The 18160-nt window shown below is 47.5% G+C and overlaps 1 protein-coding gene across 3 annotated transcripts in view; it reads right to left on the bottom strand.

The window, feature by feature from the left end:
- Nucleotides 1-1850: 1850 nt before the first annotated feature.
- The window catches only part of Ccdc91 (coiled-coil domain containing 91), a 172628-nt gene continuing 156318 nt past the window's right edge, over nucleotides 1851-18160 (bottom strand). For all 3 annotated transcript variants that reach the window (XM_041639198.1, XM_041639192.1, XM_041639208.1), the window contains one exon: nucleotides 1851-2821. In XM_041639198.1, the coding sequence (XP_041495132.1) occupies nucleotides 2711-2821 (111 nt within the window). In that variant the 3' untranslated portion in view covers nucleotides 1851-2710. The remainder of the gene's footprint in view (nucleotides 2822-18160) is intronic.

The raw sequence follows: 18160 nt of genomic DNA, 5'->3' as shown, positions 1-18160 counted from the left end.
AATGTAGAATACTAAGACAAGCCAGGATACACACCTGATGTTCTGCCTTTGGAGGGAGCATGGCCTATAACGAAAGAGAAGAGCCCCGTGTTAAACGGCCAGAGGTCGAATCCCACGTGAGAAACTGACTCTGTTCCTCTAATAAATATAACCCTAGCCAGGGTTACTGATCTCATGTAAGCAGAGCTTACAATGATGGGGGCTATAGTGATACTTTGTAATCTAACAAAGCTTGCCTGAAGATCAGAGTGCAGAGGTAAGCCACTAGCCAACCATAGAGGCCAGACAGTGGGGGCTCACACCTTTAATCCCAGCACTATCAAGACAGAAGGATCTCTGTGAATTCAAGGACACCTTGGGCTATACAAAAGGTTGATTTAGTCTCAAAGAGAAAAAGAGCCAGGCAATGGTGGCTCACACCTTTAATCTCAGTCCTGGGAAGTCATGTGTCTTTAATTCTAACACTAGGGAGGTGGAGACGGAAGGGATATGGCTGGGGGTAGGGGAGAGGAATATAAAGCAGTCCAAGGATTCTGTCTGAGGTTTCATAGACAGCATTCAGTCTGAGGATTAGTAGAGACAGGACCGCCCCTTCAATCTGAGCATTTGTAGAGGTAAGAATTCTGTAGCTGCTGGCTGCTCCCCTTCTTGATCTCTCAGCTTTCACCCCCTATACCTGACTCTGGGTTTTTATTATTAAGACCAATTAGGATTCGTGCTCCAGGGGTTAGGGGTCCTTTTCCACTTAAGTGCAGTGGTGTCACACCTGTAACTTAAACAATTTCGCCTGTCAAAAAGGCCTTGCTGATAGGCTGCAACCGTTCACTCCTTCATTCACCTGAACTCAAAGGTGTGAAGGGGCTAGGAGACCAGCTGAGGAACTGAGACTACATGGGACTCACATCTCAAGGCTGGATTTGCGCCTTTGCTGTAAGAAGTGTTTGATCATCTAGTTCTCCTGGTGCATGCAACCAGAGGTGGTCCAGGCTCTTTAAATAAACAGAGCCAACACCACAATGCATTTAATTGGAAATACAACTTAAATGTCACTGAACACTATCAGTTAATCCAGTGTCAAGAATCTGTACACACACCGGATGTCACAAGTGGAGTGCCAGCCATCTTTAGGGACATCCCCGTGGAAAAGGGACCACAGCAATCCAAGTGGAATTGCACGGGACCTGGCAGGTGTCCTGAGCACTCGTGGGCTGACAGATCTGATTCCACGTTATTCCAGAGAGCAATTACTCTGTATAGAAAATGAAGCTGGACACCCAAGAAGGAAGAGGAGAGCCTGTCCTGTGGTGGCCGGAGAGGAGCAGACAACACACCTAGACCCATGCCTGATACTGCTGCCCTCTCTGAACCTTAGCGGCAGTGACCGACACCCCTCATTAACCTAGGGCTTGCTGGCCCACCTGAGTGATCTATGGTGGCAAAGAGTCAAGCAACCTTAAATGCTGGCCCCAGACTTACTGGCTTCTTTGTAGTCTCAAAGCTCCCCTTCCTCGTTCACCTGTAGCAAGTCAGGCCCATGGCTTGCTTACTCTGAACTTTATCTAAGTTTCTATGATAATTGAGGAGTCATAAAATTCTTGGAAAATACTGTCACTATTTAAGGGGGAGTTTTCACAAAACACATTCATGGTGCAGAAATTTGAAAAATAAACACTTGTAATGAATTGCTAGATTGCAGCTTACATAGTGGGGCCATGCTTTCTCCAACACTCAGCAAACAGAGGCAGGAGGATGGCTCTGATTTTTAAAGCAGGACTCACAGCAAAACCCTGACTCGAGGGAGGAAGACTAATGAGAAAGAGAAAACATGACAACAAAGAGAGTTTTGGGAGCTTCTTTTATTACATTTGAGGAATCCCAGAGAAGCCCAGAGCCGCTGAGCGCGGACACATCTGCACAGGTCCCTGCTGTCAGTCCCAGTGCACAAACTGCTCACGATTAATATTGGAGCGCACTGCTCATGGATTAAGAACACCCTGATGACCCCTTATGTCTGATTTTGATTAAATTCCCATAGATGTCTAGAAGTCCAAGTTACGTTCTTTCTAGAGAATAGATTATGACACATGATTCTCAGAGCCTCTGAGGAAGGGCAGGAAGTGAGCCTGTGCCACTGTACCCCACGTTTAACTGGGGCAGCTACTCCAAGCCTGGCCAGCTAGTGCTGTTTATTTTTGATATGATAAATCAATGAAAACCCACAGATTCACCTCTAGAGAAGCGGTCAGGTTTGTTACAACAATGACCATGTCAGTGTTTCCACCCACTCCGCTGCTCAGAAACAAGTAGATGTGTGGTTACACAGATCACCAAAACTGTCACCAGGCCACCTGAAGCTGTACTGTTCCCTCTATGGACTCTGCATAGCATGTCACTTTCCCATGACTTTAGGTCATACATATTCTTCCACTGCTACTTGTAATAAAATAACAGAGAATAAGAATAGATGGTTCTAGATACTGCTCTGGCTCGCCCTTGACCTGGAAATCAACTGCTTAAACAGAAAACAAAAGCCTCTTTCTATTAGCAGTCCAGTGATGGACACAACGGCCAGGGAAGGTAGCCTGTCACGTTCCTTTAATTCAATGCCAACAGGCTCCATGGCCACTAGAGCACGCCGCTGCTTCTGGGTGCAGGCGAGGAACAGCGTCACAGGAGGCAGGTGTGATGACAGGGACGGTGGCCAGCGTCTTTACTCCACGTCAACAGGCTCTGTAGCTATGAGAGCATTCAGCTGCTTCTGGGCACAGGACAGGAAGAGCTCCAGGCTGGACAGACTGCGCTGGCGGGTGACCTGATCGAGCTGTTGATGGGTTTACAAAGAGGAGAGAGAGAAAGAAACTTCAGTTGGGGGAAAGGTAATCCAATGCCAGCGAGACCCTCCAGGGGTGGCTTTCTGTGTGAGAGGTTTCGAAGCCCAGTGGGACTCCCACGTCTGCCTGTGCAGTCACGGTTGCTGGCCTGTTAGCTGAGAGTGACCTCAGACTCTCACAGCTGACTGCAGCCTGCAGTTACTGGAGAAGTTGTGTGCAGACTCTCAGGATGATTTTATAAAATGTGAGTACAAACATGCTGTTTTTTATAAAATAGATCAAACACCGCAAAGATCCTATCAAAATCACAGATGCAAAGGACAGAAAGAAAATCAGTCACATCACGCTTGAAGTCAGGAGGGAAGATGAATGAGGTGACACCCTGAATTTAGTCAAGCGTCACGGGTCGGAGAGGCCTGGAGGGGTTGGAGAGAAAACTCACCAGTCAGGGTCAAGAGCAGGCATTGCTCTTGCAGAGGCCAAGAGTTTGGTCCCCAGGACCCTCACAGAGAGGCTCACAACTGCCTGTAATCCAGCTCCTGGAGACCTGATGCCCTCCCTGGACTCAGAGTACCCACATGCACATGCCCGTGCCACACAGACACAAACACACACATAAGTAAGCATAAAATCAATATTTAAGTTAGGGTTATTTTAGTAGATCAACATAAACTAATGCAGTAGTAAAAAACCAGGTTCAGCAAAGACAGTTATGGGTATGATGACTTTCTGGATGATGGCGATAACGCTGCAAATGGAGCAGAAAGAGATACGCTAACAGTGAGAAGCTGATGCCCGCACTTTACACAATGGGAGCCTTCGGGAGAGTGCTGTGGAGCTCTATTTTAAATATAAACCTGCCATATTCTCCCCATAGGCACCCCTAAATCCAAGTGAGAGTCTCTACTGAACTGCATTTAATAATCCACTGAAAGTCAGGGTGACTAAAAACTAGAAGACAAAGTTTTCAAAGGATCCAAGAATCAACTGACAAAGAATGGAATTCAGCTAAACAGTTGTATGGGAGGACTGGGCTGGATGAGACTCCTTCAATCCTGGGGTTCTGAGGTGTTCACAAATCAACAGCCGAGTTCTGGCCCATCTTTCCCTCTCAACATTCTCCTCCTCCTTTGTCGTACGATGCCTCTGGATAGTTGTGAAAACAAACACTCCTCCCACTCATAGGATCATAAGTAAGAGAACCATTAAGTTTAGTCCCAGCTGAGCAGAGACACGGTCTGCCTTGCAAACGACCGTATCCTCGGCTTCTGGAAATAAGTCTGGAAATGTTGGACATTTGTCGAGATTTCTGAGGACGATGATCTGTGCATGAGCCCAGTAAGGGCCGAGGCATCTACAGGGAAATGGCTGATGTATCCTAAATTCCAAGACAGGCGGTCCAGCTTCATCCACAAGTGGGAATGCTAGAAAGACATTTTAGTATAAACAGGGCATGTGCACGTGCACACACACACACACTCACACACTCACACACACACTCACACGTACACACACACTGTTTAGTTGCATTTGGAGCAATAAGGAAATTTAAAATCCAAGCGTATGCCATTCAGATGAGATGTTCAGACCATTCTGGACAGAGTCTGTATGTGGAATTCCTACAGCACACAAGCTGGTCACTCAGGAAGTAGCAGGTGTGACCAAACTGCTTCCCAGGGTGAGTATACCACAAGCTGGTCACTCAGGAAGTAGCAGGTGTGACCAAACTGCTTCCCAGGGTGAGCATACCACAGGCTGGTCACTCAGGAAGTAGCAGGTGTGACCAAACTGCTTCCCAGGGTGAGTATACCAGGTCACCAGTCCCTAGCATGAGGGAACCATGTCCTCGTTCTGTTCTTTCAACAGCGGCAAAGTTCCCACTGTGTTGACCCTCCTGTGACCTTTCACCCTTGGCTACCCCCATGTCCACGTCACGTATGTTTCATTACCACCCCCCTTCTGCACAGACAGCATCCTTCTCCCCAGTCTGTGGTCCTGGTCTGGTTTCACTGCCTACCCCCACGGTCCCAAAGACTCCCACATTTGAACATTAACTGTTAGGAGGAGTGCATGACAGAGAACATGTGGTACTTTCCTTTCTCGGTCTGTGTTACTGTGCTTCATATAATAATTTCCAGGCCAATCCATGTATCCTGCAGATTTCACTTTTCTTTATGGCTAAATAAAATCCCATTGTGGATATGCATGTTTTTTTCATTATCCATCTGTCAACAGACATCTAGGTTGACCCTACTTTCTGGCTGCCGTGAACAGAGCGGGGATAAACAGGGGTGTGCAAACATCTTGTGGGGGACAGAGGCCTTAGGATGGGCGTCCAGGTGTGATGTAGCCAGGCCATGTGGTCAGGAGTTTCTGTGAAACCTCCACCAACCACGAGATGGACCCTCCAACTAGGAGAGAAAAGAGCAAAGTAGTTCTAACTTGCATCTCTCTGATGGGTTAGGATGCCGAGCACTTAAATACTTGCTGGTCATTTGTGTTCCTTCTTTGGAGAGCTCTGCCCATTTCGCCAGTCCATTATCAATAGGCCGGCTTCTCGGTTTCCTTGTTTTGCAGCTATTTCTATATTCCAGACACCACACCCAAGCGCAGCATGACTGGGAAGCATTTCCTCCTACTCTGGAGGGCATTTCTTCTCACTTCTGATAGTTTTCTGTGGGAGCTTGTAAGACTATGTTCCCATACCTGTCAATTCTTGGGCTATTTCTGACTTCAAGTATTCTTCCTATGCTCTCTTCTGGCTGATTCAGCATTTCAGGATTGAAATAAGGTCTCTGATCTAACTTGAAATGATTGTTGTGTGCAATGAGCGATATGTATCCATCTTCATCTACAACTGGATGTCCATCTTTGTCAACACCGCTTGTTAAATAAGCTATCCCACCTCACCCCACCCCACATGTTCTGATGTGTGAAGGTAGGCACAGCTGTGTGCTTTATTTGCTGATCCTATGTTCCCCTACTCTGTGTGTCAAGCTGTCGTCATCACCACGGCTCTGTAGCACGGCTTGAAGACATGTCCTATGGTCTACCGGGCAGTATTCTTTCTGCTTGGTACTTCTCTTGCTATTCATGATTTTTTGTGCTTCTATATAAATTTTAAGACTTTTTCCCTAGTTTTGTAAATAATGCTATTGGATTTTGAGAGGGAATTTACTGAATACATACATTATTTTTGGTAATGTACTATTTTATGATATTAATACTTCCATCCCAGGAGCATGGAAAGTGTTTCAATGGTCTAGTATCTTCTTCAAATTCTGTTTTCAAGGTCTGAAAATTTTCATTGTAGAGGCTTTTCACTTTCTTGGTTAGACTTATTCCTAAATGTTTATAAAATGTTCCTTTTAAATATTATTACTTAGTCTTTGAGTATAATGAACACTGAGAAGTGTCTTGGGTTTTCTATTGCTGCCATAAAACACCATGACCAAAATCACCTTGGGGAAGAAAGGATTGATTTCACTTTACTCTTTCAGGTCCCAGCCTGTCATCAGGAAAGTCAGGGCAGGAACTCAAGTCAGAAACCTGGATGCAGGAGCTGAAGCAGAGGCCATGGAGGAACCTTGCTCCCTGTTCCTCACGGTTTGCTCAACCCTTGTTCTCACGCCATCCGGGATGATCACCTGCCCAGGACACTGCACCCAGTGGGCTGGGCCCCTTCCCACAATCAGTAAGAAAATGCCCCAAAGGCTTGCCCACAGGCCAATCTGATGTGGGCATTTTCTCAACCCTGAGTTCCCTTTCCCAAATGCCTCTAGCTTGCACCAAGTTGACTAAAAACTAAGCAGGAGAAGATGCCACTGAATGCCTATAGATCAGGTAATATTTCCCTATTTATTTATTCATTTATTAGTTTTCATTATTTTATTTCCCTGACTTTTAAAACTTTACATTCCATGTCTGCATAAAACAAATTTTGAAAAAATAGCCTAGGAATGATCTTATTCCTTTTGAAACCATTCTTCTAGACCCTAAACAGACAATCACACAAACTGCAAGTCCACGGAGAACAGTGGTTGACTGCTCCTGGACTGTACAATGACGGAATTTAACCGCTCGGTCTGAGGTCTGACCTTCCCCATCACAGCCTGGAAAACTGAAGCTGAATAGCTAAGAGTCCAGGTTTGCATTCTCAATAGTACTCCGCACTTAAAAAAACACCCGCTTCTTAAAAGGACATTTAAATACATTTGGGTTTGGCTATTGTACATCAAGGAGAGTCGTCTGTCTTTGTTTTTGATGAGATAGGTTCTTCAGAGGCTCCAAGGCCAGAGAGACACTGAAAAGCTCTGGATGACAATACAATACCCTATTTTGACTTAAGGCCAGATGCTAGCTAACACACACACACACACACACACACACACACACACACCACACACACACACACCACACACATACCCATGCACAGCTCTAAGATCCTGGACTTTTTCTTAGCCATACATAAAGGGCTGATAAACATGAAGACATGGATCTCCCTCTGTGTGGTCTGCAGTGTGAAGCTCTGACATTTCGGGATGAAGACAGCCACCTTTCTTTTCTCTTGTTTCTCTTCACCGGAGTTGAAAAACAATCAGCTTTGTCTACAGCATGTCTAGCTGCTTTAACGGGGGCTCCCTGGTACTACATCACGATGGCCACGCCTGCTCTGAGTCGTTTCTCTATTGAAAAGATTGTTCTCTATTTTTAGATAAGTAAGTCTGACGTGAGAGTCCACATTGTATGCAAAGCTAAAGGTCAGACACAGAGCCCTCTGTGGGAACGTATATGTGACCTTACTGTAAACCGTGCTGATAGGGACAACTGGGGAAATTAGTGTCGCATAAAATACATGCTTAGAATAAATCAGACTGAAAGATTCAACAGTCTGAGCAGCGGTTTGACCCGAGTCAGTGCCGGCTGCCTTCATCTTGAACTTTGGAGGGTGTGGGTCTGGCCCCTTCACCAGGACACTCAGTCCACATCTGAGGATGACAGCACAGAACGAAGCCGTGTTCCAGATGGGCTACAGATGTTCGCTGGGAGCAAATGACAAGCGGGTAAGCGGGCAGAGGGAGTCTAAACTGCGCTGGCCACAACTGAGGGCCTGTTGTTTCATTTTAAGATGTCTCGGGGTAAAAGCTTCTCTGTTCTCGACGTCTCTGTTCTCGAACCATCTAAACTGAGTTCCTCACATCTGAGCAGTTGGCCCTTCTATCCCAAACCACCAGAGCCCGCGGGGAATGAAAGCACTCACTTCTCCACTCTAGAGTCTACACACACATCAGCACATAATCTTGTTCAACTTCACGGCCTCGGCAGTATGCTTGGCCAGGACAGAGAGGCCCACAGTAGACATGGTCTTGGCAGGTAGTACGCCCAGTGTCAAGAACATGGCTCCTGACAAGAGGTCTGGTTCCAACAGCTCTCGCTCTGCCAACGGCAATTCTAACACAATCAAAAAGTAAGGCCATGGATTTAAAACTTATAGAGAGGAAAGCTGGCTACTGCTTCCCAGTGTCTCTGGCTCAATGATCTGGACACCACCACTTGGAGTGGGTGAGGATGTGGTCCCTTGAGGACCCAAGGAGCTGGACACTGAGTCCCAGGAGTGTCTGAGGAGCTGGACAGAGCTTCCCAGGGTGTTCTGTCTCTACCCCTAAGCCATGTCTGTATTCTCCTGACAACTGTATGAACAGGACAATTGAGTTTTAGAGAAGTTATGACTTGCCCCTAGTAGAAGAGCTGAGACTAGCACCAGGTGTGTGTGACACCCAAGCCCAGCCTACAACCTCAGCACGGTTCAGCCTTCTCAGATAAGGGCTTCAGTCATGGCTGGGGGCCTTGGCACAGGGTCTATTTTGTTATAAATGCACAGGGGTTCTTTACGTTGCATTACCCAAGTACAAAAGACTGCCAAGGTGCCAAAACCCTGGCAAATACAGCTACTAAACAATGCAATCATCTTCCTTCCACAGAGTACTCAGTATGTTTCAGAAATTAACACACAAAAGGGTCTCTGAAAACACACTAGAAGCATTTAAAGAAAATTCAGCTTATCAAATACACCATGAAAAGAAACATTTCCTTTAAAAAAAAATCTGGAAATGTCAGTGGCTATACAGAAAAACACTATGAGACTCCCTCCTGCCCCAGCTTCTAACAAAACAAAGGTTTTTGATTCAACCTGTACTGTGTGGTACCAAGCGAGCCTTGCAGTGCACAGCCACCTGAAGCCTGGGTGACCTCTGCCACTCATTCCTGCATTTCCAGTACCAGCAATGAGGCTGGGCAGCTTTGGGCCAACACGTGCTCGGTGCGTACTTGGTTAGGGAATTCTCCTTACTTAGTGCCCCAAATTGCACCCATAAAGCACTGCTGACTTGAATGAAAGGGTGCTGTGAAGAGATTTCCCCTCTGAAATAGTCTTCATCTTCAGGGATTCTATAGTGTGGACCCGACCATGGAAATCTGATCACTGTCAACTAGACCAGCCACCTGGTACATCTTAGACAGACTTCTGCCCTGGTACATCTTAGACAGACTTCTGCTGCCAAGGGAAGGAAGGAAGAGGTGAGTGCCTTCTCGGTGGTCCCTCTCGGGATCACCGCTGCCTCCCAGCTGGCCCTGTAAAAGGAGGGAACAATAACCCCTCCATCCGTCCAGCGCAAGTAAAGGAGGCTCGCTCTCACTCCAAGCTAAACATGGATGATACTGAAAAAGTGGAAATAAAAACGGGTTATGGTAAAACTTGCTAAGTCTTGGCAGAAGGCCTCATCTTCTTCATCAACAGGCTTTAAGGGAAATTCCAGGAAAAACACACACATCCTTGGGGTCACTCTATGTCTTAGTTTGTATGATAAACACCATGGCCAAAAGCAACCTGTGGAGAAAAAGGTTTCTTTGCTTACAGTTGTAGGCCCTCATGAAGGGAGGTCAGGAAAGGAACTCAGGCAGGGGCTATGGAGGAGCGCTGCTTATTGGCTTGCTCCTCAAGGTTCATTGCCCAGCCTGCTTTCTTATGCAATCCAGGCCCACTCACCCAGGGGCAGCATCCCCAACAGCGATCTGGGCCTTCCCACATCAATCACCAATGAACCCCCCCCCCCCTCCCCGGGCTTGCCTACAGAAAATCTAATGGAGGCCTTTTCTCAACTGAGGCTCCTCTTCCCTGGTAACTTGTGTCAAATCCAAGGGAAGGAAAACCCACTGGAGCTCAAGAAAGGGCCTTCCGGGGGCATCTTCCCCATTTCTGGTCTTGCGTTTTTCCTTACCCCACCTTCAAAAACTGCAGCCTGCGCTGGCACTCTGTAGCAAGAACGATACAGTTTGGTGCTATGATCAGAATGAGCACACAGAATTCCACACAGAAAGGGCACCAAGTCCCAACGACCCTGGACCAGAGAGAGTACCTAGACCTGGCTTGGCTTCTGTGTTCCTCTGGACGGTAGGTTTCCAGATTCTGTGCTTACTGCTGCTGCTTTCAGTCTGTGCTATGGGAAACTTCAATGTTACACGATAAAGGAGCCCACTTCCCACAAGTGAAAGTTTAGTTTTCAATTTTTTTAAAAGATTTTATTCATGGGTCTGTTAGAGTGTACACAGATGAGTCACACACACACACACACACACACACACACACACACACACACACTACTGTCCATTGTCCTAAAAAGCACGTTGCACTCCTTACATGCTGGCCCCTTGAAGCCGGAGTTAAAGCATCTATGAGCCACGTGACGTGGGTGCTGAAATGTGAACTGCCTTTTTGGCTGAGCGGCAGATGCTCACAGAATCTGGGCCATTTCACCAGCCTTGAGAGCTCAGGTTTTAGATCATGAACAAGGATGTGGGAACAGGCTCAACATGTTAAGTGGGTAATGGAGCTTTTGCTGAGCTGGACAATTTAATTTGGGGGTTGAACAAGCAATCATTAGAATGTAACTCTGATAACTCAAGAGCCTGTGAAGGGAGCTGGGTGTCGTGTTAGGAAGAGAGGGGCTGAGGGATGAAGGTCACCAAGGACAGCCTGGACTACACAGGGAGCTTTAGGAGAGCCTGAGCTCGAGAGACCAGGGAAGCAATGATGCTTCTCTGTCTTCTGAGGCCGACTGGACATTACAAAGCAGAACTGGCAGTTTGGAGTTAGAATTTATGGCTCTGTGGTGAGCCTGGCATAGACACTCTTATACGTGGCTTTTACTATTTCAGTCATTTCCTTTGTCAACTAATGAGCTCTGACTTACTAGTTTGATTTTTATACACTGCAAACAAGCTATAAAGAACACAAAACAAACAAAACCAGCCCCTCCCCCCTTACCGTATTCTCGGGTGATCAGACCTCCCCACTTGTCTTTTATAAAAAGCTGTCAAAACTGCTTAAGCCTTTGCATGCAGTCAAGCTCTCCCAACACTCGAGTACACTGGTACCAGGAGATAAATTAATAAGAGGTAGGATATGCCTTCTGAGAGGTAAAGTGCATACTGCCTCTGGGAAGGGAGAGGCCAGGCCCTCGCCTCGGGTCACCACTGCCTGTGTGTACAAGTCACTCTGGAAGGACCCAATTAAATTCAGGTGACAGAGCAGAGAGAAACTCTTCTTCCTCTTAATGTAAACACATGACATCACGCGCGGAATGGAAGGGGTGAGCTGTAGTGATATTCTGTGTGTGTTTTAACAAATAAAGCTTGTCTGAAGAGCAGAGTGCACAGTTAAGTTACTAGGGGCCAGACAGTGGTGCGCACCTCTTTAATTCAGGACTCAGGAGAAAGGCAGAGGGGTCTCTGGTAGTTCAAGGCCACCCTGGGCTGGCTACACAAGATTGAATCTGTCTAAAATAGGAACAGAACTCACACAAAGGTGATCCCAGCACCTGGATGGATAAAAGTGCCTTTAATTCCAGCACTAGGGAGTTAGAGACAGGAGTGACGGAGACGGGAACTCAGGCAGTCTGAAGTTTGGTGGAGACGATGGAGTCTGGAGATACAGTCTGAGGCCAGGGTCTCCCCTTCGCTCTGAGCATTGGTAGAAGTAAAGGAACTGGTGGCTGGCTGCTCTGCTTCTCTGATCTTCAACATTAACCCCTATATCTGACTCTGGGTTTTTATTAGTAATGCCAATTAGAATTTGTGCTACAGTAGTTCATCTGAAGGGCATGTGGCGAGTTACGTAGAGACTACTGCCAGACAGAAGCGCCATGATGGGTCTTCCCTCAAAGTCTGCTCCTTTACTCTATCAGTGCCTCTCTGCCTGGACGCAGACTAAAGATGGCTTTGGCGGTACATTCCAGGGTTCTTCTGAATCAAAGACAAAGGCCAATATGCAGAACAGAGCCATACACAATTAAAATCTGCCCAACATAAACATGGCAAGCTGCCAGTCTAGCCTTCGGTTCTCTGGGCGGCTGGGGATCCCATCTGCTTCTTTAGGAAGAGCTAGTACAAGAGGTTCTAAGAGGTTCCCACTTCTTGGCTCTGTATTTCTTAGGGGAAAGTACAGAAGTCTATTGCAGAAGGCATGTTTAAGAATCTAACTTTACAAATACATACATAGTCCTTGAGTCGTAGAAGGGGTTTAGAGGAAAATAAAGCAAGTGTCTAGCCTTGCCCAGTTGGGTTAGGGATAATGTCTGGGGAGGAAGACCACCGTTATGCCTCACTGCTCACTTGCTGTACTTCCTTCAAACGTAGGAGTAAAGGGGCGGTGACCTAGGTTCAGCAATCCAGAGTTTAGCCTAAAAGGCACCAATATGGTGCTCACTCTCCCGGGAGTCCTGACCTAAAGCTGAGACGCATTTGGGGTTTGCTCAGGGGAAGGGTGTGGATCCCGAGAGTGTTAGGAATAGTCTCTGCATCTATCCCGTTTGGAGGAAATGAGGTCACTAGTGCCGAGTCAGAGATGGGCTGAGTCCCAGAAGCCACAGGCAGTTGGCTGGCCTTTCTGTGCTTTTCGAGACTGACTCCGTATCACGGTCTCACGATCATTTCCAAGGGCTTCCTTGATGAAAATGCCAGGGCCCCGCCACAGCTGTTGTAGAGCCCTTCACAAAGGCCGAGTGGACTCAGCGCCCAGCTGCAGGAACTATTTTCAGTGGAAGGTGAAAGGGAACGGAAGCAGTGACCAGACTGTGTCTTTTGTTCCACCTTCCTGTTCTACAGACGGAGATGGAAGTGTTGGAAAGGCCCCATCTGAGATTGCCGGGTGGCACACTTGCAAACCCAGCACTTGGGAGGCTGAAGCAGGGGCATTGGTGTGAGTCTGAGGCCAGCCCTGGCTACAAAGTGAAACACTGTCTCAAAGATCAAAGCCAAACCTAACAGGGTCCTTGTCTGGGAACCAGCAAAGTCTGGCCTTTGCAGTCCCACTGAAAAGAGACCTCTCTAAAGAAACTCATTTAGTTCTGGAAAATAAATGCATAATACAGCAAAAGACTACTCCATTCCCCAAATACATGAGTATATGAAAGACCTTGGAAAGACGGTTCACCAATTTGTGCGGCCATTCCAGAAGACTAGAATTTATTTCCTGTCACCCACATGATGACTTACAACCACTTGCAACTCCAGTTCCAGGGGGAGGGATCTAATGCCCCATTTTGGTCTCTCTAAGTACAATATATATATATATATATATATATATATATATCTGCATGTTCAGATACACAGTACACATAAAATCAGAAATTCTTAAAGCATATGAAAATATTTATGAACAAATTGATCAGAAAAATATCTCCTAACACTCCTAAATGACAAAGACTACAAAGGATGTCAGTTGTCATGATCAAACAGTAAAACTACAGGAAAGGCTGAGGAAAGCATCTCAGCACAGCTAATAATAATGATGATGACGAGGATGATAACGATATCCCTGAAAGGCAGCATTCTCAAACCTGCGCCTCAGATCTCTGCGATTTCAGCACCCCTCACAGGCAAGAAGTAGGGAACATAATGAATATTAGGGTCTTTATAATGCCAGATTATTCTGAACATAAACTTCTAAATAACACACACCTCAAGATATAACCTCAGCTAATAAAAGAAGTGCATTTGAGAGATACGTTTATAAAATATTAAAACTATTAAAAAATGACAAAGATTTTAAGGATGACCAACTACTAAAATTACTTGATAATAGACAAACCCTAAATAGAGTTCTGAAGTATTCAAAGAACGCATTTTATAGGCGACCAAGCCATTTTTGAAAATAAACAAATTTACCGTAAAAATTAAGACCGTTTTGCAGATAGAACTGCTTCTAATTCTGACCAGAACAGTTTGATCCCGACAAGGAGAAAGTTGGGTGCAATTCTACAAATCGTGGCGAAGCAGAGCCAATAGGAATCTGGGACGGGAACATCGTGGACTAATGAGAGGACAGCACAGGCACGTGCCTTGGTTACTAACGAAGCATGGCTTCTGACTATTAAAGAGATGCGTGGATATAATTACCAGATGAAATACAGGCCTGGAGCTACCACCATCAATCAATCACCACATGCCACAGGGGACCCATAACCACAGGTGTTAGTGAAGAACTGTAGAAAGAACAAATTTGCTGATGGATGTGTTCTGAGAAGTTCTACAAAGGATAGGACTTCCAGCCCATGGTGCTTCTCACACGACTGCAACCTTGACTTCCAGTCCGTGGTCTTTCTCACACAACTGCAACCTTGTCTTCCAGTCTGTGGTCTTTCTCACACAACTGCAACCTTGACTTCCAGCCCCTGGTGCTTCTCACACGACTGCAACCTTGACTTCCAGCCCCTGGTGCTTCTCACATGACTGCAACCTTGACTTCCAGCCCCTGGTGCTTCTCACACGACTGCAACCTTGACTTCCAGCCCCTGGTGCTTCCCACATGACTGAAACCTTGACTTCCAGCCCATGGTGCTTCTCACACGACTGCAACCTTGACTTCCAGCCCCTGGTGCTTCCCACAGGACTGCAACCTTGACTTCCAGCCCCTGGTGCTTCTCACACGACTGCAACCTTGACTTCCAGCCCCTGGTGCTTCCCACACGACTGCAACCTTGACTTCCGGCCCATGGTGCTTCCCACATGACTGCAACCTTGACTTCCAGCCCCTGGTGCTTCCCACATGACTGCAACCTTGACTTCCGGCCCCTGGTGCTTCCCACATGACTGCAACCTTGACTTCCGGCCCCTGGTGCTTCCCACACGACTGCAACCTTGACTTCCAGCCCCTGGTGCTTCTCACATGACTGCAACCTTGACTTCCAGCCCCTGGTGCTTCTCACATGACTGCAACCTTGACTTCCAGCCCATGGTGCTTCCCACATGACTGCAACCTTGACTTCCAGCCCCTGGTGCTTCTCACACGACTGCAACCTTGACTTCCAGCCCCTGGTGCTTCTCACACGACTGCAACCTTGACTTCCAGCCCATGCTGCTTCCCACATGACTGCAACCTTGACTTCCAGCCCATGGTGCTTCCCACATGACTGCAACCTTGACTTCCAGCCCATGGTGCTTCTCACATGACTGAAACCTTGACTTCCAGCCCATGGTGCTTCCCACATGACTGCAACCTTGACTTCCAGCCCCTGGTGCTTCCCACATGACTGAAACCTTGACTTCCAGCCCATGGTGCTTCTCACATGACGGCAACCTTGACTTCCGGCCCATGGTGCTTCCCACACGACTGCAACCTTGACTTCCGGCCCCTGGTGCTTCCCACATGACTGCAACCTTGACTTCCAGCCCATGGTGCTTCTCACATGACTGCAACCTTGACTTCCGGCCCATGGTGCTTCCCACACGACTGCAACCTTGACTTCCAGCCCATGGTGCTTCCCACATGACTGCAACCTTGACTTCCAGCCCCTGGTGCTTCCCACACGACTGCAACCTTGACTTCCAGCCCATGGTGCTTCTCACATGACTGCAACCTTGACTTCCGGCCCATGGTGCTTCTCACATGACTGCAACCTTGACTTCCGGCCCATGGTGCTTCCCACATGACGGCAACCTTGACTTCCAGCCCATGGTGCTTCTCACATGACGGCAACCTTGACTTCCAGCCCCTGGTGCTTCCCACATGACTGCAACCTTGACTTCCAGCCCCTGGTGCTTCCCACATGACTGCAACCTTGACTTCCAGCCCCTGGTGCTTCCCACATGACGGCAACCTTGACTTCCAGCCCCTGGTGCTTCTCACATGACTGCAACCTTGACTTCCAGCCCATGGTGCTTCCCACATGACTGCAACCTTGACTTCCAGCCCATGGTGCTTCCCACATGACTGCAACCTTGACTTCCGGCCCATGGTGCTTCTCACATGACTGCAACCTTGACTTCCAGCCCCTGGTGCTTCCCACATGACTGCAACCTTGACTTCCAGCCCATGGTGCTTCCCACATGACTGCAACCTTGACTTCCAGCCCATGGTGCTTCCCACACGACGGCAACCTTGACTTCCAGCCCATGGTGCTTCCCACATGACTGCAACCTTGACTTCCAGCCCCTGGTGCTTCCCACATGACTGCAACCTTGACTTCCGGCCCATGGTGCTTCCCACATGACTGCAACCTTGACTTCCAGCCCATGGTGCTTCCCACATGACTGCAACCTTGACTTCCAGCCCATGGTGCTTCCCACACGACGGCAACCTTGACTTCCAGCCCATGGTGCTTCCCACATGACTGCAACCTTGACTTCCAGCCCCTGGTGCTTCCCACATGACTGCAACCTTGACTTCCGGCCCATGGTGCTTCCCACATGACTGCAACCTTGACTTCCAGCCCATGGTGCTTCCCACATGACGGCAACCTTGACTTCCAGTCCATGGTGCTTCCCACATGACTGCAACCTTGACTTCCAGCCCATGGTGCTTCTCACGTGACTGCAACCTTGACTTCCAGCCCATGGTGCTTCCCACATGACTGCAACCTTGACTTCCAGCCCATGGTGCTTCCCACATGACTGCAACCTTGACTTCCAGCCCCTGGTGCTTCCCACATGACTGCAACCTTGACTTCCAGCCCACGGTGCTTCCCACGACTGCAACCTTGACTTCCAGTCCCCTGGTGCTTCTCACATGACGGCAACCTTGACTTCCGGCCCATGGTGCTTCCCACATGACTGCAACCTTGACTTCCAGCCCATGGTGCTTCCCACATGACGGCAACCTTGACTTCCAGCCCATGGTGCTTCCCACATGACTGCAACCTTGACTCTTCTACTTATCTACACTCTGCCTTCATCGACTGAAAACCAGGCTAACAGATTCTTTTTGAAGATACACAGCATTGACAGTGCTCTCTTTGTGAACTTCTACATGTGTCCCCAGCCCCCTTTCATGTCTGATACTCTATCTTAGCCATAAACCACCAGGGGATGATTCTATCTTACATCCCGGACACGGATGTGTTCATTTAATTAAAAAATACCTGCTATGGTCATAAATCTACCCATTCTTCCTAGGGATTAAAATGATATGTGAGCGCCTTCAACAAAAACTTAGACACTACAGTAATTAAGAGTTGTTCAGTTTTTAAAACATTTGATTTGACACATTTACAATATTCAAACCTCCACCATTTCCTTTTTCTGATACCACTCAATGCTCTTACTTTTCTGCCCAATTTTTTGTGCTGTTCTGTGTCTGCCTAGCCTCTCTCAAAGTCTTGCTCACAGCATGCCTGTGTCTGGGGTGCTCTTCTGGACTTAGCCACTCTGCTCACATCTCTTCTTAGATGCTGGCTCGGTTCATTAGAATGCCTCTCTCACTCTTCCCTCCCAACACTCACTCACTCTCCTGGTTTTTTCCAGTGTCATCTCAAAATATCCTATTTGCTTCTGTCGATCATATGGAAGATCTCTAAGGAAACAGGGTTTCCGGTGTATTCTTTTCCATGACTTTGAGGTCTAGAGTTCTCTGTGGCTCAGTGGCCCCGACGCAGCTGGGGCTGCTTTGTCTAGGCTCTGTGTGAGTCAACATCTAGAAAACTAGATGTCTAGGTGCTTGTTATGGCTTGGATATGAAGCGTCCCTCAAAAAGCGAACGCATGCATTGGTCCTGATGCAATGCTGCAATGTGGGAAATTTGTCCTGATGCATTATTCATGTGGGGAGGGCCGGTTCTGGTGTCTGAAGGAAGCACTCTGGGGAAGCAAGAATGTCCTGAGAACTTTGACCTCATGAGTGGATGAATTTGTGGGTGGATTTATAATCTGATAGCAGTACTGGGTATTGGTAGATAAAGAAGATGCACCTAGTTAGAAGTAGATCCACATCATGTGAATTTAGTTTCTCCAGGACTGTGATTTAGCACCTTATGGTTCACAGCTTAAAGGCTCGAGTCC

Source organism: Microtus oregoni, unplaced genomic scaffold (assembly GCF_018167655.1).
Source record: "Microtus oregoni isolate MIOR12 unplaced genomic scaffold, Mior012 000002F_ref0000024, whole genome shotgun sequence".
Taxonomy (NCBI): Eukaryota; Metazoa; Chordata; class Mammalia; order Rodentia; family Cricetidae; genus Microtus; species Microtus oregoni.
The sequence above is the reverse complement of the archived record's forward strand: the minus strand, read 5'-3'. Positions and strand labels throughout refer to the sequence as shown.